The sequence below is a fragment of the Candidozyma duobushaemuli genome (genome assembly GCF_002926085.2).
Source record: "Candidozyma duobushaemuli strain B09383 chromosome Unknown A_B09383, whole genome shotgun sequence".
NCBI classification, from domain to species: domain Eukaryota; kingdom Fungi; phylum Ascomycota; class Pichiomycetes; order Serinales; family Metschnikowiaceae; genus Candidozyma; species Candidozyma duobushaemuli.
The window spans coordinates 3,062,378-3,087,080 of NW_020289901.1; the positions used below are offsets into that span (position 1 = coordinate 3,062,378).

Consider the following 24,703-nt stretch of genomic DNA (forward strand, 5'->3'; position numbering starts at 1 on the left):
TCTTAGCCTATCATTTACGCAACTTTTTCAAAACTCTAACTGAAAAGTTCAAATACGGGCCTGGGTGCTACCCCGATGTTTGACGTTGGATTGTTCAGCTCATCCTGATTGTCTCACAATGGAGGCATCAGAATGGTAAAACAAACAATGCCAGCTTATCGAGTGCATCTCAGTGAAGCTTTTAAAATACGTCAAGTTGAATTTTTTCAGGAGGATGCTAAAATTTCATATATCATGAAACACCCTGCCCTCGATTGTTCGATACCGATAAGTTCAACGGTACAAGCGGGGCACTATGAAAACAAACATTACAGCAATTTCCCAATCCTTATTTCTAATGCAAAACCTCCTTAACCTTTCCCCTGCGTTCATTTTATAGTTCCACAGTTCCACATTTTTTCAACCACTAACATTCACTTTCTTGGCCCTCGTGGGACCCGGGGTGCAGGCGACCAAGAAACGGTCCAATTCCGTTCACCCTGAAATCGACAACCGATATCGACAACCGAAGTCGACAAAATCAAAGTCATCTTGAAAATTCCGATCTATGCTTCTTCAAATTCTCCACCACCAAATCAAGACCTCTCCAGTAACAAAGGAGTCACGAGACTGGCCTGTGGGGCAGCGGCATCAGTCCACAAGCCTCGTCAGCCAAGTCCAGCCACTTGATTGCCGAGACGGAGGGACTTCAAAAAACCACCGAGAAAGAAGCCGAAAAATAAGAAGTTTCTAAAAAATCTCGGGAATTCCTCCTTTTATATTCGTCCCTGAAAGCTCATCGAGATACTGCCCCGCCTTGAATGGCTGCGAAAGTGTCAAACTGCGGTCCCGTAGCCAAGCCTCAACAGCCAAAATCCCAAAAATACAAATCGTAAATCCACAAGCAGCAAAACGAAGATTCCAAAAACACAAATCTCTTCACTCCTATAAAAAGCTTTTTTCTGTCCACATCAACCACTTTTGTGTCACTTCGCTATCGCTCAGGCGCGTCAAAGTGGCAGCGAGACCCTGGCTGCGAAACAAGTGTACCCCAGTGATTCCACACACCCCCGTTCGAAACCGCAAAAACTATAAATACGGCCGTTTTCCTCTTTTTCCCAGCTTCCCAAAAATGCCCCTTTCGTCCCAGCCCGCTGCCGCGTCGCCAAAATAGTCCCACCCTCCGCCTCCACTTCACTCGCCCACCTGCACAGCCCTATCATACAAACTCCAACTGCTCCAACTTGACACTTTTCCACATCCATGCCTGAGGAGAGCACCCCACACACACGGCGCAAAAGAGGCCTTTCCTTGCGCCTGCAGCTCCTCAACAAGGCCGTGGCCGCCCTGGTCAACCCGTTCTGGGACTCCAGGCAGAGTCAGATCGAGCTTGAAAACTTGGACCTGACTTCAAACACAACTTCTGAGCCAGCTGGAAACAAAGCGGGCACATCGGAAACATCGTCGGCTTCCCACGGCGACTTTCTTGCCCCTCCGGCCATCAGCGTCGAGCCGCCTCGAGAATACCCCAAGTACTCCCAGAAAATGCTGCGTCTGACCACCAGACTCACCACGATTCTGAGCGCCAACTCGCTGGACGAAGAAGAACGAGATCTGCGTTTTGCCCGCCAGAAGCGGTTCCGTAACTCCTGGCGTGGCACATTCTGGAAGTACCGCAACAGGCTTTTGGGTCGTTCCCAGCTAGGAGCCTCGGAGTCAGGCCGAATCATCCCACTCTGTCTCCGCAAGGAAAAGGCAAACTCCATCTTCAGCGACGAGTACTACTCCTCCACGCATAAGGCATACGTTGACGAGCGTTCGGGCGAGCCCTACGTCAGCAACACCATCACCTCATCCAAATACAACATCTACACGTTCCTTCCAAAACAGCTCCGGGCGCAGTTCTCCAAGCTCGCCAACTGCTACTTCATGGTTGTCGCCATCATGCAGATGATCCCTTCGTGGTCCACCACGGGCCAGTTCACCACCATCATTCCGCTCATGATCTTCATGTCCATATCGATCGCCAGAGAGGGTTTTGACGACTGGAAACGTCACACGCACGATAAGGAGGAGAACTCCAAGGTGGCCCAAGTTGTCTGTGAAGACGCCGATTTGGCCTCTTTTGACGCCCAGTCCATCCACACCATCATGACTGAGACCATACCGGTGTACCCAGAAGAACCCACCAATGCTTCTTCCACGTCCCTTTCCGATTCCAAAAATATCTTCTCCAATAGCGTTTCCATGACTCGCTACAACTTGCGCCTGAACAGGACTGCCTGGAAGGACCTCAAGGTTGGCGATGTTCTTCAGATCAACGAAAACGACTGGATCCCCGCAGACGTTATACTTTTGGCAGTCGACAGCGACGAGACAGAGGCGTTCGTGGAAACCATGGCTCTTGACGGTGAAACCAACTTCAAGTCGAAATTCGCCCATCCAGAGCTCCTGAAACTAACACAAAGACCCAGCGATCTCAAGAACGTTCGCTGTCTTGTCACCACCGAGGACCCCAACCCCGACTTGTACAATTTTGAAGGCCATTTCTCCTCCAACGGCTATAAATACGCTCTTGGTCTCGACAATGTCGTTTACAGAGGCAGCATCTTGCGTAATACCCGGTCGGTCTTGGGTCTCGTGGTATTTACAGGTGAAGAGTCCAAGATCCGTATGAACAACTTGAAGAACCCCAGAACGAAGGCCCCAAGCTTCAGCGCAATATCAACTTCATCGTGTTGTTCATGATTTTTGTTGTTATCATGCTTTCCGCCTTCTCCACCATGGCCCAGCGTCTATATCTTCAGAACGATCTCCACAAAGCTTGGTACCTCTTTGATCAAGACGTGGGCGTGGCCGCTACACTCATGGGATTCATCATCATGTACAATACGTTGATCCCGCTTTCACTTTACGTCACGATGGAAATCATCAAAGTCATGCAGCTCCTTTTCCTACAATACGACATCGACATGTATGATCCCAAATCGAACACTCCGGCTGATGCAAAAACTGCCACCATTCTAGAGGAGTTGGGCCAGGTGTCCTACGTCTTCTCAGACAAAACAGGAACCCTCACAGATAACGAGATGCTTCTACGTAAGTTCAGTGTTTGTGGTGCTAACTGGATTCACGATACAGACCAGCTAGCGCAAGAGAAGGAGGATCCAGAGTTTGGTGATCATCACATGGCCAAAGTGGACGCAATCCGTCCTCTGCAACACCACAAAGCACCTGTTCCAGGAAGGAAAAGCACTACTTCCATCGTTAGACAGAGCATGGAAATGTCGTCTATTCGCTCTTCCACCACATGGAGATCAACGGCACAGCCGGAAAAGGAGCAGAATTTGGCCAGCTCCTTGTACTTGTTGAAGTACATTCAAACTCACCCTGAGACCATTTTTTCTAGGAAGGCAACATTCTTTCTTTTGAGCATTGCTCTTTGTCATACTTGCCAGCCTAGAAAGACCAAGACCGTCAATAACAGCTCCACATATACCCTTGCTGATAGCAGTGAAGAGGAACAATTGAATGATCTTGACGAAGATGCCAGCATCAATTACCAGGCTGCTTCCCCTGACGAATTGGCCTTAGCTGATGCGGCAAGAGATCTCGGTTTCGTCATTGCTGATAAGCAGAATGGTGTCATCACAGTGAAGACATATCCACATGGCTTTGACGCTCCTGCAAGATCAGACCGCTATGAGATTCTTGACGTTGTTGAATTCAACTCTGTGCGTAAGAGAATGTCTGTGGTCGTCAAGTTTCCTGACGGTAGAGTCGGTGTGATTTGTAAGGGTGCTGATAACGTCATCCTTGAGTTGTTGAAGAACTCTGAGCTCGCGAAGAAGAAGGCGAGAGACATCTTCTTGTCATCCGCTGACAGGAAAACCCAAGAGGCCGAGATTGTCTTACAAAACAAGGTCTCTGCCGAACTTGAAAACAGAAAGTCCTTGTCGTCATTGACAAGTACAAGTATGGATGTGGCTGAGCGTATTGGCTCCATTGACAACATTGTTACCCGTCAAGAGAGCGATATAAGTCAGATTGCAGCCAAAGCTAGAAAGTCTCTCCACATTCAGCAAAACAAACGTTACAGTATGGACGAGTACAATGATGCCGACAAAAGCCAAAGCTCTCATGCATTTATACCGAGAGACAAATTACTCGTGAACGAAGAGTTTGCGTTAGAAAAAACATTGGAGCATATCGAGGAGTTCTCGTCCGAAGGGTTGCGTACTCTTTTATATTCGTTCAAGTGGCTCAATAACGCAGAGTATGAGCTGTGGGCAAACGAGTATCGTGAAGCTAAAATTGCATTAACTGACCGTGCAAAGAAGGTGGAAGAGGTGGGTGCAAAGATAGAGAACAACTTCGACCTTCTTGGTGCTACAGCTATCGAAGACAAATTACAGGACGGTGTAAGTGAAGCCATTGATAAGTTGCGTCGTGCTGGTATCAAGATGTGGATGCTTACTGGTGACAAAAGAGAAACCGCCATCAACATTGGATACTCTTGCAGACTTATCAAAGACTATTCTACTGTCGTTGTATTGTCGAGTGAGGAGGGCACCGAGAGACTCACACAGCGTATTAGTACTGCCAGTCTGGAAATCAAAGCTGGAAGAATCGCTCATTCTGTGGTAGTTGTTGATGGAGGTACTTTGGGTGAAATTGAAAGTGATCCCACGTTGTTCTCCGTTTTCATCGAGCTTTGTATCCAGACAGACTCAGCTATTTGTTGCAGAGCCTCTCCTTCTCAGAAAGCTAGTATGATCAACTCGGTCAGAAAGTTAAGAAAGAGAGACGTTACGTTAGCTATTGGAGATGGTGCCAACGATATTGCCATGATCCAGAGTGCTGATATCGGTGTTGGTATAACAGGTAAGGAAGGCTTGCAAGCTGCAAGATCTTCTGATTACTCCATCGCTCAATTCCGCTTTTTGCTTAAGTTACTTCTTGTGAACGGTCGTTACAATTACATCAGAACAGCGAAGTTTGTTCTTACAACATTCTACAAGGAGCTTTTATTTTACTTGACACAATGTGTCTACCAAAGAAACGCCATGTTTACGGGTTCCTCGATGTATGAAAAGTGGTCGTTGTCGATGTTCAACACCCTTTTCACGTCATTGCCAGTTCTTTGCGTTGGTATGTTTGACAAAGACTTGAAGCCTTCCACCCTTCTAGCGGTTCCGGAGCTCTACGCCATAGGTCGTAACTACAGGGCTTTCAACCTAAAGGTTTTTATTTATTGGATGGTTTTGGCTGCATTGCAAAGTGTCGGTGTCTCCTTTATCGCCTACTATGCTTGGGGTTTTAGTGCCACGAAAGACAACACAACGTTGCCTTTGGGAACCTTGGTCTTCTGGACACTCGTTATTGTCATCAATGCTAAATCACAGTTTTTGGAGCAGCGCAACAAACAGTGGTTGGCATTTGCATCGTTCATCATCTCGGTAGCTGGCTACGGGCTCTGGAATGTTCTCATCATGTTCCTCCATCGGAGCAACATAACTACCATCTATTATGCCGATTATGGACTCATGGAGTTTGGTGCAGATATTTCATGGTGGGCTACACTTTTGATTCTCCCTACTTGTCTATTGTTCTTTGACTTCGTTTTACAGTTGTTGAAGATTATGTTCAACCCAAGTGATGTGCAATTGTTCCAGATTTATGAGAAGGATCTTGATCTCAGACGAATGTTTGAGGAAAGATCCTTCAACGAATTGAAGCAGGGCTGGTTGTTCCCCAGAGATCCATCGACTACATTCATGAAATTGAAGGGATTGTCAAATAAATTATTTGGCTCAAAACTTGAAGCAAACGACGATTTTGTGGTTGACGAGACACCTGGCTCTGCTGCTCATAGGAAGCGTGCTGGAACAAATCCTTTGGAATCTGAGCTTCCACCAAGTGGTGAAGGCGTCGGTTACACTGGTGATGTTGATCGCTACATCGATGACGAATATGTTGTTTTACCTAGTGGCACCCGCGTGAAAGTCAAGAAGCCCGGTATATTCTCGAAGATAGCGAAGAGGTTCAAAAAGAACAAGGAGCAAGAAGACGAGGATATCGATGACATTATCGACAATAGAATGAGAGGACTTGAACTGTCCTGATTGCAAATAGATAAAGGAAACAGGTTTTCATGACGTTTATTGAAACAATTTTGAATATCTCTGATGCGGAATTGAAATGCTTAGGCCTCCGTAAACTTGAAGAAAAAAGTGAAGAAAGTTGCCGCAAAGATGAAGAAACAGATCATATTAGGGCCGAACTTGTCGGAGTATTGGGCAATCTTCTTCTCTCTGATAGCAATGGTTCTGCCAATGTACTTGATGATGGAGTAGGTCAAGGTGAACAATGCAGTGATGAAAAATCCAACAGCTGCCACTATGGATGACTTGTCACCAAAATTGAGTAAAGCAGTTGCAGTGGCACCAAGGATCATTCCAATGGATAACCAGGCCAAAAAGGTTCTTTCGGCAGCAAAGTAGACTTTGGGTTCAATTCTGATGGGTACACAAATCTTTTTGCCCTTGGGTAATCTAGATGCAAACGTAGAATTGATGTCGAAGTCAGTGCCTGGCTTGATAGTAAATGATCTGTCGTCGTTGAAGACATGCAAGAACTTGGCCCAAAGGAAACGGAAAAAGTTGGATACCGTGGAGTTGTCTCTTGCCGTGTAACTTGAAGGCAAGAGCAAAGGCGAGTTCTCGTCCAAGTCCTCTTCCAATGGGTTGACGTCGTTGGAGAAGTGAACTGAGGAGTGCTGATTAAGTTCTTCCAGCAACATCTCTTCCTCGTCCAACTCACCACCAGATGACGAAGACTTTGGCTTTTGCTGCTGTCTGGAGATACCGTAGCCTTGTTGGATACGAGGCTTACGGATGTCCACATCCATCTGTGGCCACCAGAACGGAAGCAAGTTCACTCTGTCGGTCAACAAAGAAGCACCACCATGGATGAACTTGGAGTATTTTGGAACTGCCTCGACCAAATGACTGGCAACCAAATCTCTGACCCAAATTGGAGGCTCCTGGCCCATTTGTGTCTGCAACTTGACCTCCAAGACGGCGTAAGGGAATCTGCAAATATCTCTTTCCGGAAGCTGAGAGAATGGCCAGTCCACGCCGATATCCATTCTTCTCCAGTTGCCATGCGTTCTGTCGTAGCCGTCAAAGTTATCTTCACGGACCATGGATAACTCAGTGTCGAGAGAGATACGAACACGAGCATCGCCGGGAAGCTGGAAGGCAGTTCTGTTATAAAAGGAACGCATCACGGGTCTATACTTGTGCTTCAAGACGGAGTATTGCACTTCCTTAGCAAGCAGCTCCAAGTTGTTGATTTCCTTTAACGACTTCTTGCCATCGTTTCTCATCTTTTCAAACGCCTGGGTAGCTGTGTACTCACCCTTGAGGAAAGCATTCACTTTCTTCTCCTTCAAGGCAAAACGGGCCTTCACAGACTTTTCACCGGTCCAGTCCTCTCTGTGGGTCTTTCTCTCCACGAAAATCTGGTCACTCTTCATGCCACCGTACCAACGCAAACGAATGGCCTCTGCACCTTCATCCTTACGCAAACGGCCGTAGTACAAATCCATGTCCTTGTTGTCGAAGTAGATGGACGTGATGGCCGAATCCTCGGGCTCAAACTCCTTCTCGGCGTTGAAAACCAAAACAGGCAAGTGCTTCAAGATGATCAACTTCAACTCGGTGATGTTGTCTGGGTGGACCCAGTACTTGGTGGTCTGTCTCACGAAGTTCTGCTGGGAGCCACCAGCGGACGCGTCACCCTTGACGGGGTTACCCCTGGTTCTCACCAAGTCGTACAATTTCGACAACTTGACAATCAAGTTATCGTAGTTGTCCTTGTAGAATGGCTTAGCGTTCAAACGCACCTGAAAGATAGGCTTCAAGCTGTAGCCGGTGGTCTTGTCGTGCTTCTTCAAGATCTTCTGGAAACCAGTGTAATTGAGACGAGTGAACTTGGCCAAGTCGTGAACATCGGCGATAATGTCGGAGAGATCCTCCTCCAAGTCCTCAAAGTCCTGCTCCAGAGGCTTCTTTGTCTTGGTATCTGGGTTCTGCAAAGCATCCACAACCTCGTGAACGTACTTCTCAGCCTGCTCGATACGGCGATTGACCTCTGTGTTTTTCACTTTCGTGAACAGGTACACCTTATCGAGCTCCGCTTCCAAAGCTGCAACGAACTCCTCCTCGAACTCATCAGTCCATTCGTAGTCGTTCTCCTTCAAGCGTTTTTTCAACTGGTGCTTGAGGTCATCGTAATCGATGTAATAGAAAGAATAGTTCTTGATGAGCGCCTTGCGCAAATGCTCTCCGAACTTCATCGGTGTTGGAGGATGTAGTTGGTAGGAGAATGGATGGTGATATTACAGTTAATGAGGTGCGCCCCACGTGCGGATCTGCCAGGTGAAGGAGAATAAATTATGGAATTTGGCTTCGTTTTGTATACGGTTTTCAATTAAAGAAGTGAATTGACTGAAAATGGAAAACTTTCATTTATTATGCTTATCGATGAAGGGTTTGTGGTTCTTGATGACTATCTTTCGCAGCCAGCTTGGACAAGATAAGAGAATTGAGATCTCGTTCAGGGAATGAGGAATGCGCCGAAAGAGTGGAATTGCACTCTGCCAGGGGTGAGTTTTTAGAAGTTGGAGAATTTCACATCAAAAAATCATATACTAGTCCATTTACGTTGGTATAGGTGTTCTGCTTCATGCGGCACGCTGCAGTATCACTGATGCTTCTGCGAGCCGTGCAAAAATATAGGTCCTATCCGGATTCGAACCGGAGTTGTTCGGATCAAAACCGAAAGTGATAACCACTACACTATAGGACCCGCGCATGAAAGGAAGAATGCAGGATCATATATGAGAAGCCTGCAATAAGATGTTAAAGTATACTGCATATAGTGGATCATATACAATTCTCGCCCATTTTTCGTTTTCACCACTGGCGGGCTAGTCAGGCTGAAATTATGGTCAAAAGAGTATGATTTCAATCAATTTCACTGGCTTTTGGCTGCTTTTTCAATAAATGACATAAAAACTTCAATCTGACGAATCGTGAATTGACTGGTTCACCCAGCTCTACAACGACAGTGAAATCAAGGTAGCGACAGTGCTTGCTGCGTTCAATTTAAGCTCCATAAATTTAGAAATAATTCTCAAATATCGTTGTCGATTGACTTATGTTTCTACTTCTGTTTTGTATTAACCCTTAATCGCATTTTCGTGCAGCTTTCCTCGCTTTTTCGCAGTACTTGCAAAATCCGCCTATCTAGACTAACCAGTGTCACTTAAAGATTCTGAAAAGACAAAACAAAAATGGAAGTCAGCTCTAGAAATACCATTGGATGAATGCCTCTGCGATGCAAATTCAACGGCACCACATACTTGGACTATCTTTTATTTGGCGGGTCGTACATAATGTGTTTCTGAGGGTCCCCTTATTTCGCAGAAGTCAAGTGGGAGTATGGAAGCTGGTAAGATTGATATGACCCCACAGTAATTCAAAAGTTTTTGAGATAAGATATGCATAGTAACGTTGTAGCGAAGAAATATGTCAAAACTGTCCACGAGACCTGAATCTGCACCTCGCTTATTTTTCGCTTATCAGCTTAATTAAGCTCTATTCGCCACTTCTTCCCACCAGATGTTGTGGTTCTTTCTAATCAGCGCTGTGTGGGCGGTACAGTTCCCCCTTTCAATGCAAGAAACAAACAGAACAGAAGTACTCAAATACATCATGGACCAGTTTGCCACAAGCTCTGCCAAGTTGAAAGCGGTATTGCCAGCGTGCGCTGAAACTCACAACGCCACTGCCTTTTTCAAATTCACAGGCGACGACCACACGGTATATTTGCAAACTATCGACGGTGTAAGCCTGAGGGATATAGACGAGCTCGGGATGGACAATCGAGAGGGCAATGAAAGAGTTGCAAAGGCCGATGCCTTCATGCGTTGTATATGGGATAGTGGTGCTGATTGTCTGTTCGCTCCGTCAGAAAACACGATAAAATATGATGAAGTGATGAACGATACTCCAGAAAGCTGGGCCCAGGCTGCTGAGGGAGCAGCAGATTCGTACTTTCGAATGCAGCAGTATGTGAACCATCATCATCCGGAAGCCTGCATTCCCTGTGAATCGGAGCCACTATAACTCAATATCATGATTGAAGAAATTGAGGACATAGATTTATATGGAAACTCGGTGACATCATGTGTGTCCTGCTTGACATCTTGTAGCTCCGGGACCCCACATAAAAGAGCCTCACTGTGCGCGAATTTCCAACCACAATGCTTCAACTAGCCAGAAGATTCTGCCTAAGCAGCCGTCTCAATGCTGACTTTTCTCATGTTGTGATTGGCGGAGGTGTCGTGGGAACGGCGATAGCAGCTGAATTGCAAAATGTTCCAGGCAACAATGTCACGCTTTTGGAACAGCACGAGATGCTAGGCTTCGAAACCACCAGCAGAAACTCCGAGGTGATCCACGCCGGGCTCTACTACCCGCCAGATTCGCTCAAAGCCAAGTTTTGCATCAGAGGCAAGGAATTGATCTACAACAAGGTAGATCCACATATCGTTCCCTACAGCCAGTGTGGGAAATGGGTGGTTGCTCAGAATGAGGAGGAACAAGCGTACATTGAGAAGCTCCACAAGAAAGCTGACGCATTGGGGGTTCCCGTTTCACTCGTTTCTGCCAAACAAGCAGCCAGTGAGTTTCCCATGATCAGCGCCAAAGCAGGCGCCTTGGAGTCTCCAACCACAGGTATCATTCTGGCTCACGACTTGACGCTTTTCTTCCACACACAATTCGAGAATGAAGAAGGTACCGTTGCAATCAACACAAAGGTCGACGATATAGAATTTGAGTCTTCCGTTCCCCAGTACAGATTGTTGTGCACGGAGAAGGGCCTGGGTGAGCAGTTCGAGATCACCGCAGACAACATCGTCAACCTGGCGGGATTGTATGCCCAGGAGATTGCCAACAAGTTGCTTCCAAAAGAGCGCCACTTCAAGAGCTACTTTGCCAAAGGAAGCTACTACTCATATATGCCCGAGAATCCAATCCCCACCAGCAAGATCACTTCTAAGCTCATTTACCCATGTCCTAACCCAAATGCGTCCAGTTTGGGCACACACTTGACCTTCGACCTCGGAGGCCAATTGAGATTCGGCCCTGACCTTGAATGGGTAGATGTGGAGAGCGCCGACGATCTCGACTATGACGTTTCAGAAGAGAGGCTAGCTGATGCTGCCAAATCCATCGCAACGTACTTCCCTAGCATCACCGTTGACCAGCTCCAATCCTCCTATTCGGGAGTGAGACCCAAGCTTCTTTCCCAGGCGGACAACAAGAAGCAGTTTGCTGACTTTTACATCAAGGAAGAAGACGGCTTCCCTGGATTTGTGAACCTTGTGGGAATAGAGAGTCCTGGACTCACCTCTTCATGGGCGATTGCTGAGCATGTCGCTGGGCTTTATAAATAGATAGACGGCACTAAGTGCTGAATAGACGGCCGTGAGCCACGTACTTTTGAGTGATGTAGACAAGGAAACAACTAACATCATATGACATTGATGTCGTTTGTCAACGAAAATTCTCTTTTAAACATGACTCAATTGAGCTTTCGCCTCTTATCGCCATTCTCTTTGCCGCCCTTGGTGGGAAGGTCCTCAGGTTCAGTGGCCAACGGTATTTCCGTGAAGTACTCGTGCATAAGCGCCTGTGTCAGCGTGCACCGTCTAGAAGGATCAAGCTGGGTCATGGAAATCATCAAATCCAAAGCCTTCTCGGTAGCAGCGCTAAATCTGTTTCTGAGCTCTTGTCTCGATGGAGGAGGGTAGACCCTCAATGCATTGTAGAGCGGTAAGCTGGAGACATTCGGCCACGTTTGCTCAGTGGGCGTGCCCAATGCTTTGAACGTCACATCAAGCTGATCGGAGTCGTCTTTGCCCGGAAGGTATGGTGTTCGAAGCATGAGCTCAGCGAATATGATACCCACAGACCACACATCGACGGCTCCCGTATAATGTTTGGCGCCGAATAGAAGCTCAGGGGCTCTGTACCACCGCGTGACCACATTGGAAGTCAAATCCTCGTTTGGGTTGCCAAAGGCTCGAGCCAAACCAAAATCGGCAATCTTCAACTGTCCGTCTGGCGCCAAAAGAAGGTTATTGGGCTTCAAGTCTCGATGCAAGATGAAGTTACGGTGGCAATGGTGGATACCTCGAAGCGTCATTAGCAACCACAGTTTGATATCGGACGATTTGAACACGACGCTCTGGTCCTTGATGAGCACCTCCAAGTCACAAGGCAAGAACTCAAGCACCAAGTTTAAGTTTTTATCCAGCGACATGAACACATCGATTAGCTCAATCACGTTTTTGTGGCGAAGCTCCTGGAGGTATTTCACCTCTCGAAGAGCCAGCATGTCTAGACCATCTTTGAAGAGGCCTGTCTTGATTTCCTTGATGGCGATCTGTCTTCCGCTTTTGACCTGCTTTCCGACGTACACGACAGCATATGTACCTTCTCCGACTTTCTTGTCTTTGGAGTAACGGGCCTGCTCTTTTGCCTTGGCTTTCGTTTGAGTAGCAGACATGAGGAGTAGAAGGTTTAAAGTTGAAGCTTGATATTCGCGAAGTCTGGAGATGAACCTAGATGGATGGGGAAGAGTTGATTACATAGAATTTTATTATCTAGATAAATTGAAATGGAGGAGCTTTGGAATTTATTGTTTGACCTGATGCAAATTTTAAATCTCTTATTGTGGGAGTTATGATTGCACTGGTGATTGATGATGTATGTTACATGGCTGCGAAATCCAACCATAGATCCAATACACAATTGACATTAATCCATATCTCTATTAAAAGCCTTTGGCACTACATCCCTTCATCCTAATGGAGCATGTATTATGTTTATGAATGTATGATTTTTGTAATGCTATTAATGCAACCCAGCACATTCCCATTGAGCAAACACATACCAGCTGTTGCCGCTGTCGCCTATAACCAACGCACGGTATGTTCCATTTTCCTGGCAATTGATGTTGCTGCGGAACGTTCCGTAAGGCTTGTGGGGCTCGTCCTTCATCAACCGGGTGTATTTACCCAGCGGCGATTCAATGACGAGCTTGAAGTCCTGGTTCATGATACCCAGCCCGCTGTTGAGTCCCATGGACGGATGAGCTTCGATTTCAAAGTTGTAGGCGTGGCCAACACTGATGTTGTTGAGCTGGGGATGCTTGATGTAAAGATCGTTATTTTGTGCCTGGTTGGTGGGGTAACGTGGCACGAACTTGCAAGGTTTCTGGGAGCCTTGATGATAAAGCGGTACCACGCATGCCAACTCGTGAATATTGTCAAAATGTGTCTGGAGACCCTTAGGACCGGCGAAAATCTGCAAGACGCCAACCTCTTCCTTGTCCGGAAGTACCGCCTTGACTTTGGCAATTCGCTTGCTGCCGCTCCAATAGACCTGACACAACGTGTAATCATTAGAAGTGGTCCTTGACGTTTTAATTAGGGTGAAGAGCTCGACATCGACAGGGAGGTTAATGTCAGCTTCGAAAAACTCTAAATCTCTGATCCGGGTCAATGCATTGTTGAAGTTTTTAAACAGAAGACTGTTTTTTGTCCATCCTGAATAGGTTCTAGGCAAATGATAGGCAATGTTGAGATCGACTGGAGGGCAGACGTGCTGCAACTCAATCACCGAAGGAATGTGCGTGGAAACGAGATCAAGCGGTTCGGCCAAGAAGTAGAATTCGTTGAAACCCTCCTTGTTGCAAATTGGACCATTTTTGAAACACATGAGATCGATGACGCGGAAGACACCATTTCCATACATATCTGTCTCGACCATCACAGAGAGCCAGCAGTGATTAATGACGTATTGCTCATTATGGTAGAACTCGTTTGGCTTTTTCCAAAAGCCAAGTACCACCTCTGCTGGGATCCGTAACGCTTCAAGGAGCTTCTTGAAGAGATAGTTGAGCTGGAAAATGGTTGCTTCTCCCTTTGCCATGATCTCTTGCAACTTGGGCTTTGTTTGCAGAATCCGCTCGCTTTCCTCGATGATATGAAATTTGCACAAATGCATGAGAACGGCCCTAATTTCATTAGGTCTCCAGGTGCCAAACTTGACGCTGATATCGGAGATCAAGTCGTTGAAGTCGAAGCTATGGGAGTATCGTTCGGAAAAGTCTGCCACCTTGCGGTAATTGACCTTCATATCCTTGGGTGGCTCTAAATGCTGATCAGGGCCAAATGTCTCGCTTTCATTGATGTCGGTAATGAAGTCCAAAGGCCTTGCGATGAAATTGGGCTCTTCGCGTACGGCTCTTTTGGTCCGCAGCTGCTTGTCCTGAGTGATCAAGGTGTTCATTCTGTTCAAGTCCACCTTGACACTCTGCCAGTCATCGGGCTGGTCCTGCTGAAGACGCTGTTCCATCAAGTTCTGCTCGGGCTTCTTTTTCATCAACATCTTGAAGATCTTGGGATGCTTGGACTTCTTGTCTCTGAAGACCGAGTTCATGACGTCGCTGGGCTCCTCGTCCTCGGCGATGCTCATACGATTCATCCTGTTCTCGGACTCGTTCATGTCTTTCTCGTACTTGTGCCTCATGAAAGAACCGGCGGACGTTGCGCTGAGCTCAGAAAGATTGAGCACGTCGCTTTGCAACGACTTGAGCGACAGCTTCAATTGCTCGTTCTGCAGCTGCCTCCACGATTGGTCCATGTTCTGCTGAGAAGCACCAGATGCTCGGAAATCTTCAGGCGCAAAGGGCGCTGGGCTTTTATGCTTTGGAGGTGGAGGCGGCGGCGGAGGCTCGTCTTCGTCGTCAACAAGCTCAGGCTCGTCCAAAAGCGCCAATTTGGCGCCGAGATCGTCTTTGGATGTGTAGTTGCGTCTCAGCGACAAGATATCCTCGCTAACAAAAGAACTCTCGACCAGCTGGCTGCGGCGCTGCTTCAGCTGAACGTGGGACCGCTCCAAACGGCGCAAGTTCATCAATTCCTTCTCAAGCTGCTGTTTCTTGTGCGAGATCAGCTCCAACAAGTCGTCGTCCTGGGCACCCAATTCCACCATGCTATGGCGTTTATCGAGCCCCGGACCCATGACGTACTGGGAGTAGAGCTTTCTCTCCGGGCTGTTGCCGTGCAGCGCCGTAAAGGAGGCGTTTTTCCTGTCGTAGCTCGTGTCGTACTTCTGCTTCCTGTCAAAGCTTGTATCGTATTTTGGCTTCCTGTCAAAGGAAGTGTCGTAGTGTCTAGACTCGTCTAGGTGGGGCGCCAGCTTGGAGGCCGGCGACATGCGGTAAGGGGACTTGGTCGGGGTGGTGGAAGGGCTGAAGGGAGCCTTCTTGAGCTTTGTAGGTGTATAGCTCTTGGGGGCTGGGGTTGTTTCCCTGGAGCGGGCATTTCTCGTCGGCGTCGGGGCGGCGCTGTTGGATCTCAGATCCACAACGACATTGACAAAGTCCTTGGGGAAAATGCCCTCGTTGCCGTTTCTCAGAAGCAGCCCTTGCCACCACAGGTCGTCGACAATGTGGAAGACCTTGATGACCTCGTTCTCGAGGAAACCCAAGTCGCCGTCCTCCTCGCCAGACCAGGAGACCTTGGCCTTGGCCAAAAACGGCACCTGTGGGTCGGCCATGTTTTGTAGGGAATGTGGGTGGTGAGGAAGAGGATGGAGGTGGAAGAGGAGGTTGAAGGTTGAAGGTGCACGGCTAGATACTACTGCGCGGGAGCCAGGCAGGTGCTGTGAGGGTTTAGGGTGCGGTGAAACTCAGCACACAGAGGGAAACGGCCATTGTGCGATGCAGATTGCTTCCGAAACAGGGGTGCTTTTGGCGCCAGATTTTGTTCGCTGGGGTTTATTTCTGACGTGTTTTCCTGATTCGGTGCACTTGTCAATACGCTGCGAAGAGTTGCTTGTTTGTCTTTTCGCCCAAAGAGGAAGGTTGATCTGGGGTCCAAGCCCGAGAGAAGAATCCAGGGGGCAGAGGTTGCTTAGGGTAATGAATATTAAAAATTGACCTAAATGGTGAGAAATTGATCTAAATGGTGAGAAATTGTCCTTGCTGCTTGGATGCCTCTTCTTTAACGGTGCAGAATGGCTGCGAAAAACAGATCGGAGACCTGCCTGTTTTGAGAATGACATCAAGGCACCCAGCATTGCTGTACCCTGCAAAGCTAGGAATGTAAATTTATTGTGCTGTTCCCGATGGATCGTGAAACTCGCCTCTTTCGCTTGTTGTGTAAAGCCGTGTGGCTTGTGACGTGAAGAAGGCTAAATATAGACAGAGAATGTTTTTGCGTGTTCTGGAAACCTCACCGCTGCCCCTCGGCTAATCGAGCGTTTGTCACGGAGATGCCAGGCACAAATGAAGTATCGACTTAACTCCGTAGATTTCGATTTTGAATTTCGTCTAATTATGCAAATTCACAATGTTCCTTGTTTGCTGGTGTATGTACTTTATCTGCACTATGCGGGTTCTCAAGGATTTTCACGAACTTGACTTGGGGGGTAGGCTTCTAGAAGGTCCACAGCGTACGACAGATTGCTGGATTTGGAAAAAGTAGAATTTGGAAGACCGCTTTGAAAAGATTTGAGGAGACGATTGCTGATGTTCATTTAAGTATTCCAAATGCAAATTGTAGACGTAAACTTTCAACATTGAAAAGTCTTCTTTAAATATTGCACTCTGCCGAATATACTCTCAATAACTAGTGATACGTTCACAATTACTTCACCAGATTATGGCCACTACACTCTCGCATACGTCCGTTAGTGCATTACGTCTCCATCTATAATATATACATCACTGCTGCTGACGAACACCGCTGACAATATCGTCCACCCTCAACAAAAGGCACGCACTCTCCACAGCGGTCTTGATCGACTGCTGCTTGATCACCTCAGGCTCCCAGATGCCGTATTCGTTCATGTCCACAACCTTACCGTTCTCTCCGTCAATACCAAACGTGTGCTGACCCTCAGCATGCTTGGCTCTCAACTGAGACAAGATTCTGATAGCGTTACCGCCGCAGTTCTGCACCAACGTTCTGGGTATAACTTCAAAAGCGTCAGCAACAGCCTGGTAGGGCCATTGGGCAACACCTTCGATGGACTTGGCCTTCTCTGCGAGCTTCACACTCACAGCCATCTCAGTAGCACCTCCTCCGGGCGAAAGAGAAGCTTCAAACATAACATTACGTGCCACAGACATGGCATCCACGAGGTTTCTGTCAATCTCGTTTAAGATGTCCCTGGAAGCACCACGCAACAACACAGAGCACGACTGCGGCTGCTTGCACTTGACCAAGTAAGTGTAGTACTCGTCACCGATGAGCTCGACCTTGAAGAGACCGCAATTGATACCCACATCGGACTCCTTCAAGTCCTCGATTCTGTTGACAATGGTGGCGCCGGTAGCACGGGCAATTCTGTTGTTGTCGGACTTCTTCACTCTTCTCAAGGCAGTCACACCGCCCTTCAACAAGTAGTGCTGAGCCAAGTCGGACACACCTTTCTCGGTGATGACAACATCTGGCTTGAACTCCAAGAGCTGCTCACAGATCAACTTGACCTGCTCCTCCTCGATCTGCAAGATTCTGTTCCAGTCCTCCTCCTTGGTGATCTCAATGTTAGTCTGCGACTCACCCTTCTTGTACTCCAAGGGGCAGTCTAAGAGAATCACGCGGGGGTTCTCAATGTGTCTCTTCATCTTGGGGTGGGTGACATCCTTGTTCAACAAGATGCCGTCCAACACCTCCGAGTCGGTCACCTCTCCACCGGGGATCTTCTCCACACGCACGTATCTCTTGATGTCGATCTCCTTGTAGTCACCCTGCTCGACCTTGACGGTTCTGACGGCCTGCAAGGCCAACTGGCACATCTTCTCAGACCACTTGTTCACGTACTTGGTACCGATGGAAGCCTTGATCAACTTGGTCATGGCCTCGTCGTTCTCAATGTCAACAGGCACAGACACGGAGTGGATGATCTCCAACGCGTCGCTCAACGCCTGCTTCAACGCCTGGATGATCACCACAGGGTGCAAGTTCTTTTCGATATATGGGAAGGTCTGGGCCAAGATCTCTCCAGCCAAAATGATGACGGTGGTGGTTCCATCGCCCACCTCCTCGTCCTGCGTTCTACTTAGCTCAATCATGGACTTTGCAGCAGGGTGACTCACGTCGATCTCTCTCAAGATAGCGTGACCATCGTTGGTCAAGACGATTCCTCCCATGGGATCCAACAACATCTTAAGCATGGCCTTTGGACCAAGACACGTGCGGATGATGTCAGCCACGGCTTTGGCAGCAGTGATGTTGCTGACCTGGGCCTGGCGACCGCTTTGTCTTTCCGTGTTGGCGTTCAAATACACCACTGGAGCTTGCATTATGGTGGAGGATCTATAGTGAGTGAAGAAAAAGAGATGGTTGGCGATGTTGGGGCACGCACGACCGGACTTGACAAGTGTCCCCGGGGGAATCTTGAAAGGGGTTATGATTTTAAGGTGATGAATATTGGAATATGACAGGATTTTGGAAATTAGCTATTTTCATGCTGGTTTGGGTTTTATAGGGTTGTGTTGGAATGGCTGCGAAATCTGCCAGGTGCGATTAGTGGTACGTGAGATGGTCCACCACGGGTGAATGCAGACGTGGATAAACGAGGAAGATTCAAGTTCGAATCATTTTTCACAAATTCCTGAAAAAGAATGTCTAAATTGGTTTTGGGGTGTCAATTGTCGCAGATCTAATTACTCGTTCGAGTGAATCTAAGGCTATACGGAGATGATCGAATAAGGGATCCAGAGATAATAACATGGCAAAGGTTGAAGAGGCGCGTTTAGCATCTCAAAATGCCCTCAAATGGGCACTTCCAGATCGAAATTATCTAGATCATTGAAAAAGGAAACAAAATCTCTATATCGAGATGCCACTCGATCCAAAAGAATTGAACCTTTCCATGGAGTACCTTTCAAATTCATGGAGTACATTCCATGTTGAACGATCCAGGGCAATATAGAGTATTGCTTGAAAAAGTTACATTTTCAATAAGCTGCGACTGAAGATTTGTAACAGCCTCAAAGATGCTTTCGATCGAGGGACAAGCCAGTTGGAAACACGACTTTAATACGAAACTTAACCTAAATTTACGACAATTGATTACAACGATTGATATTATACTAAAATAAATAAGAGCTCATTTAATCATGAGTCGTGAAGCATTGGGTCAGTGTTTTGCAACCATTCCTCGCATCAGTTGTCGAACCCCATACAACAGCAACAGCCAGTAAAGGCAAAGAATGATCGAAGTTCCAAACATCAAGTCGCTAATACGCAATACTTTCCTCTACTTATTGAATTCCAGTTAATTTTGAATTTTTATGTGGAGTTCCCTCCAACTGCTTGCCAGACCCCTACACCACCGCCGCTTGATCTCTCCAACTACTACCAGCAACACAGCATGGAATACATAAATGCCCATTTTGTGGCACTAGACGACTTGCAAAATGTTGACGACCACATCCTGCAGCTCAATGACCGTCTTCTGAAAATCAGCAGTGCTGTGGACGATAAAAAGACTGGAACATCTAAAAGCATACCTGAGTCTACCAGCAGGCTTTTGGCTCAGCTAGAAAATATAAATCCTGACCAATTGAAGTCACTTTTGCTGGAGCATGGAACACAAGACGTGAAGAGCAGGTACGATAGCTTGCTTGAAGAGAAAGCACAGATTGAAACACAGAGAGAGGCATTGGCTCTTGGAGCTGACATCGAGGACATTCTTGATAAAGGAGACTCCCTAGGGTTGGATGACTTGAAGGATTGTGCTACAAGAGCTGAAGAAATTGACCAGTTTGACATCAGGGAGCTTCTAGATGCCAAGCTCATGGAGGTGATCAACCGTAGGAAACAGCTGCTCTTGCCTAAGCTAGATGCTCTTCTTAAGGATATCAAGTGGCTCTCGCCTAAAGAACAGGTTTCTATTCCTGCCTCCACAATGAAAGAAATCACCACCGCCATTGGCCAACTAGTGGACCTTCAGGCTATTTCTGCCGTTCCTCACTACCCGAACGTTTGGTGGGCTTTGGAGAGCCTAGTGAAACCATTTGTGGTTCGTTTCAACTACCACTTCTCTCAAGCCTCCGAAACAAACAGAATGTCTCGTCCTGAGTGGGCCCTCAATTACGTGGAGAAGTTCTTTGAAGACTACCTTTCCTCGATTGAGTTGGTCTTGGGCGACGTTTTCGTTAAACACGGCCGTGTTGGTGTTTTTGAGGTTATAACAGCAGCACTCGTGCCTGTCCGGGATAAAATTACTGGCATGACGCAATTGCTCAATTCACATATCGAGAAAGCTAATGAGGAGGACAATCTGACCGACTTGGAAAAATATGGCCGGGTTCTCTCGCATTTGATCTTCGAAATGGCGTCATTCGATCAACGCCTCCGCATAAACTACAAGTACAATCCACATGTCGAGTGCTTTGAAAAAGCACCACAGAGAAAATGGTTAGGTCTTACAGGCGACATTTTCATGGGCTCTTCTCTGAAAGATAGCCCCGTTGTGACTAACTGGCTCAACTTGGAACTTCAGCTTGCGAAGAAGAGATTTGACTCTGATATCATCGGCGCCGTCGACGCCTTCAGCATTGATTACGAGTACGACGCCTCGTCTGCCAATTCTCACAACGTGCTCAAACCGAGCTACTCTGCATTTGCGTTGGTGAAGCTTTTTGACAACTTGACCACCCATTTTAAGACACTCAGCATTGTGAAGTACCAGCTCAAGTACGTGTCGAACATCCAGCTTACGTTTCTCGACGAGTACCTCAAAGCATTAGAAAACACATTCAAAGTGTTCAACGAGTCTCTCAGCTCGAAGCTCATAGCAAATTTCCTTCCGGGCTCTGCTAAGCAGGAGGCCACTACAACAACACCTGTGGTTGTCAACAACGGCCTCAAAGGGTTGGAAATGCTCACAGGTATCTACTGTTCATTGAAGTTCATCATTCAGCATATGGAGGAATGGAGTGGAGAGCTCTTGTTTATTCAGCTCTGGAACTTCTATAAGTCCATTGCAACAAGCACCGTTACTGACGAATCCATCTTCACTTCCTCACTTGACGAGTATCAGGCTATGCTCAAGAGGGTATTCTCCAAATACGAGGAATTCTTCAGAAAGGAGATCCGTGCTGCACTCAAACAGTTTGTGAACTCGGGCGTGTGGGTTATTGACGATGAAAGCCATAAAAACCAGCCTTCAACACTGCTTTCCAACTTCATCACCATCGTTCCAGCATACATGTCTTTCCTCAGGCGCTCGCTTCCTGACGCAGACTACTTCTTCGTCACCAGTAAAGTGTGTGACTCTTTCTCGCGTATTTTCCAAGAGTACGTGGTTACGAATAACCAGTTCAATGCCAATGGCGTGGAACAGCTCAAGACCGACTTTGACTGTCTCTTGGGTCATTTGGCTGGTCCGCTCATGCTCAACGAAGACCATGCCCTTTTCACAAACTCAAAGAACAGAAACTACAAGAAAGTGCTACAATCGCTTGATATGTTGAGCACTCTCGATGTTTCTACGGCTAAGCTGCTCCGTAGTAACGCTGTGGAGGCATCTGAGGTGAGGCTGCGGTTCCTGGATAATCTCGACTGTTTGAGCGACAGAGAAGTCAACGATTTGCTTTTCAGAATTGTTTAAAAAAGAAATAAGCTCAGATCAGTACTTTCTCCATTCTAATCAGGCGCTGATTCGCAGCCAACTGGTCTATTATCAAATCCGTGCATATAGCCGGTACGTCTGCTCTAGCATACATAAACAACGCGAGAGCTCTCTGATCCATAATCGTTATACCGATGTCACTCTCTCGGAAACGCGTATGTTTTATTTTAACAAGATGATCTTGAAAATTCACTAACAGTAGCATCTATCGCAGGAGGACACTCTGCTCAAAAAACCCGTTCACAAGTATGAGAGTATCGCTAAACTCTACAGCATCATAGATCGATGTCCTCATATTATGGTTCCTAGGAAACCAGCTGGTGTGGTCGTTGGACGAAGCAGTGCCTGCGATATCCGTCTAGGTGGCGCTGACGTTTCCTCCAAACATTGCCAGTTTTCGTTATCTAGTAACAATAAGAAGGAGTATCTTCTACTCACGGACATGAGCTCAAACGGGACGTCGGTGAATAACGAGGTCTTAGGAAAGGGCTCTACTGCGCTTTTAAGAAGTGGCGATAAGATCACATTTGCGAAAAGCGGCTCGTACATCTTCAGGTACCTCAGTGACGAGCAGGAGAATCTGGTTCAAAAGTCCTTCTTTGACGACTACATTCTATTAAACCAGCTTGGAAGCGGACACTATGCTGTTGTTAAGGAGGCTAGAGACAGAACGTCTGGTGACATTGTGGCCGTTAAGATCTTCCATCCTAGCAAGACCTCAGGACCAGGCAGTTCCGAAGAGGATGCCAAACTTAAGCAAGAAATGGCTCTTCTTCTTTCCATCAACCATCCAAACATTGTCAGGTTCATTTCACATTACGTGGAACCAATCAATGCCTTTTCCTCAACGACATATTTGGTCCTTGAGAAGGTCAACAATGGCGAGCTCTTCCAGCGCATTATAGACAAGCAGAAGCTTCGACAAGACGAGACAAAGGCCATCTTCAAGCAGCTTCTCTCTGGTTTACACTACCTACACGAAAGGAACATCATTCACCGTGATATCAAACCAGAGAATATCCTTCTAGACATTACTCCCAAAGATTCAAATAGACAAGTGGCTACTGGCCCATGGGACGAGACTGAGTATGACGTACGCGTCAAGATTGCCGACTTTGGATTGGCCAAGTTCATCGGCGAGCTAAAGTTCACTAATACACTTTGCGGTACTCCCGCTTACGTTGCACCAGAGGTATTGAATAATAATCGAAACTACTCCACAAAGGTTGATATCTGGCTGGCGGGCGTCTTGCTTTATGTTTGTCTCTGTGGGTTCCCACCTTTTAGTGACGAGCTTGGGCCACCTAACATGAGGGATCAAATCATCGAAGGAAAGTACGCTTTCTACTCTCCTTTCTGGGACGATATTAGTGACAGTGCATTGGACTTGATCAGTAGTCTACTTGTGGTAGATCCATCAGAACGTTTCGACATTCTACAAACGTGTGGCCATTTCTGGTTCAGGGAATCTGACGAGGCACCGCCAATGGAAATAACACACGATGAAAATGAGGCACCTACAAGGCCGCCGGTGCGTAACAACACACAGCCATTAACTTTACGGGACAAGTATGCTTCTGAATTGAATATCGAGAGATCCTCGGCTCTATAACTGGGAAAGCTTGTGAATGATACCTTTTCTTGAATCAAAAAACGTTACAAGCAATGCATAATTTGTTTCGGCATGGCCTTTGAAAGCCTCAGGGACATTCCGAAATTGCTGCCTCGCTAAGGCGTCAAGCTTCTTTTTTAGGTCTGCTAAGTTGGCAAGAATAGATTTGGCCTTCTGAAGGTTTTCTGTCTTGACATGGGAGTCGAATTGCCCAATGAGGCAAGTGATATCATTGTTTCCCTCGACACCGAGCTTGAACCATTCGATAGCTTTCAGTGGGTTATCGAAGACGTTAAGTTCAAGAAAGCCCAAGGATGCAAAGCTCTCCTGGAGACCCTTGGATGCACTGATCTCAAGATGATACCGAGAACGTTTTGGATCCGTCATGGAGTATAATTGGCCTAGGTAATAGTGGGCCTTAATAATGCTGGTATCTAGCTCACCGAACTTGATGGCCTTCTCGAGGCATTCTCTAGCCTTGGCGAGATTAGGCTCGGGCTTTGCAAAGTTGAAATAAAACAAGCCCAAGCTCGTGTACACATGACTGGCCACTAGGGAGTCATCTTCAAGCTCCAAAAACTGATTCCAATACTGAGCAGCCTGCTCGTGATAATTTTTGGCGAATGCAAGGTCTCCAGCTAACTTGAAGACAAGAGGATGTTTGGCATCTTGGAGTTCTTTTATAAGCTTGTTAGCATAAGCGTAATCTTCCGGCAGAGTCTCTGAGGATCCAATGGCCTCAAACGCCAACATTGCGATGGCATCGTTGTTTCCAAGTTCAGCTGCCTGCTCGATCAACTCATTTTCAAGATCCACCAAATTTTTGTTCACCGCGTTTGACAACGCACGGATATCACGCAAAACTGCACGAAGCGTCATTAGGTCGTCATGTTTTGTATAATGGGGAAGTCTTATATTTGTGGGGGTTTCGAGGTTTTCATAGATGTTGGTGAAGATGGGCATCACCTTTTTGTATGCAAGGCGCGAGTCATGATCGAAAAGAAGACGACTCAAAGTTTTCTGCTTCGGTAGCACAGACTGAATTGGAGGACGGGAATAGCTTCGAAGGAACCCCCGTGCTAGGCTTGCAGAAGACATGGTAGTACGGACCATGAGAAACGATGTTGGTGTTTGTGCACACCAGACGCATTTTGCAACCACTGAATTTCGAACTCTACTTAATTGCACTAATTACTTTAATCATAAGACCCGTGGTAGCAGCAGGTCACGAAGAACTGAAAATGGGTCGTCTTGTCGGCGAGACAAGAAATAAAAAACTCAACGCAGCAGGCTTGAACGAGTGGCGCTCCAGTGAAGG

General features: G+C 47.0%; 10 protein-coding genes and 1 non-coding gene across 11 annotated transcripts; 5 read left to right on the forward strand and 6 right to left on the reverse strand. All coding sequences in view use genetic code 12, as the record gives it.

Moving 5' to 3' along the window:
• Window positions 1–1,242: 1,242 nt before the first annotated feature.
• On the forward strand, window positions 1,243–6,104 carry CXQ87_001380 (aminophospholipid-translocating P4-type ATPase; the record flags this gene model as incomplete). Its single annotated transcript, XM_025479920.1, has 2 exons — window positions 1,243–2,650; window positions 2,683–6,104. 2 exons carry the CDS (start codon window positions 1,243–1,245, stop codon window positions 6,102–6,104), a joined length of 4,830 nt encoding a protein of 1,609 aa, XP_025339393.1.
• Window positions 6,105–6,184: 80 nt separating this feature from the next.
• VTC4 (Vtc4p) lies at window positions 6,185–8,341 on the reverse strand (the record flags this gene model as incomplete). The annotated part of the gene is made up of 1 exon (XM_025479921.1): window positions 6,185–8,341. One exon carries the CDS (start codon window positions 8,339–8,341, stop codon window positions 6,185–6,187), a length of 2,157 nt encoding a protein of 718 aa, XP_025339394.1.
• A 440-nt stretch (window positions 8,342–8,781) lies between these two features.
• On the reverse strand, window positions 8,782–8,853 carry CXQ87_001382. Its single transcript has one exon. It is a non-coding gene; the product is annotated as a tRNA-Gln (tRNA).
• A 908-nt stretch (window positions 8,854–9,761) lies between these two features.
• On the forward strand, window positions 9,762–10,175 carry CXQ87_001383 (uncharacterized protein; the record flags this gene model as incomplete). Its single annotated transcript, XM_025479922.1, has 1 exon — window positions 9,762–10,175. One exon carries the CDS (start codon window positions 9,762–9,764, stop codon window positions 10,173–10,175), a length of 414 nt encoding a protein of 137 aa, XP_025339395.1.
• A 137-nt stretch (window positions 10,176–10,312) lies between these two features.
• Window positions 10,313–11,509, forward strand: CXQ87_001384 (uncharacterized protein; the record flags this gene model as incomplete). Its single annotated transcript, XM_025479923.1, has 1 exon — window positions 10,313–11,509. The coding sequence occupies one exon, from the start codon at window positions 10,313–10,315 to the stop codon at window positions 11,507–11,509; it is 1,197 nt and encodes a 398-aa protein (XP_025339396.1).
• Window positions 11,510–11,637: 128 nt separating this feature from the next.
• On the reverse strand, window positions 11,638–12,624 carry CXQ87_001385 (TFIIH complex serine/threonine-protein kinase subunit; the record flags this gene model as incomplete). The annotated part of the gene is made up of 1 exon (XM_025479924.1): window positions 11,638–12,624. The coding sequence occupies one exon, from the start codon at window positions 12,622–12,624 to the stop codon at window positions 11,638–11,640; it is 987 nt and encodes a 328-aa protein (XP_025339397.1).
• Window positions 12,625–12,971: 347 nt separating this feature from the next.
• CXQ87_001386 (uncharacterized protein) lies at window positions 12,972–15,683 on the reverse strand (the record flags this gene model as incomplete). Its single annotated transcript, XM_025479925.1, has 1 exon — window positions 12,972–15,683. One exon carries the CDS (start codon window positions 15,681–15,683, stop codon window positions 12,972–12,974), a length of 2,712 nt encoding a protein of 903 aa, XP_025339398.1.
• Window positions 15,684–16,851: 1,168 nt separating this feature from the next.
• CCT3 (chaperonin-containing T-complex subunit) lies at window positions 16,852–18,435 on the reverse strand (the record flags this gene model as incomplete). Its single annotated transcript, XM_025479926.1, has 1 exon — window positions 16,852–18,435. One exon carries the CDS (start codon window positions 18,433–18,435, stop codon window positions 16,852–16,854), a length of 1,584 nt encoding a protein of 527 aa, XP_025339399.1.
• A 1,073-nt stretch (window positions 18,436–19,508) lies between these two features.
• On the forward strand, window positions 19,509–21,752 carry TIP20 (Tip20p; the record flags this gene model as incomplete). Its single annotated transcript, XM_025479927.1, has 1 exon — window positions 19,509–21,752. The coding sequence occupies one exon, from the start codon at window positions 19,509–19,511 to the stop codon at window positions 21,750–21,752; it is 2,244 nt and encodes a 747-aa protein (XP_025339400.1).
• A 319-nt stretch (window positions 21,753–22,071) lies between these two features.
• Window positions 22,072–23,185, forward strand: DUN1 (serine/threonine protein kinase; the record flags this gene model as incomplete). The annotated part of the gene is made up of 2 exons (XM_025479928.1): window positions 22,072–23,149; window positions 23,172–23,185. The coding sequence occupies 2 exons, from the start codon at window positions 22,072–22,074 to the stop codon at window positions 23,183–23,185; spliced, it is 1,092 nt and encodes a 363-aa protein (XP_025339401.1).
• A 194-nt stretch (window positions 23,186–23,379) lies between these two features.
• CXQ87_001390 (uncharacterized protein) lies at window positions 23,380–24,483 on the reverse strand (the record flags this gene model as incomplete). Its single annotated transcript, XM_025479929.1, has 1 exon — window positions 23,380–24,483. The coding sequence occupies one exon, from the start codon at window positions 24,481–24,483 to the stop codon at window positions 23,380–23,382; it is 1,104 nt and encodes a 367-aa protein (XP_025339402.1).
• Between the last annotated feature and the right edge of the window lie 220 nt (window positions 24,484–24,703).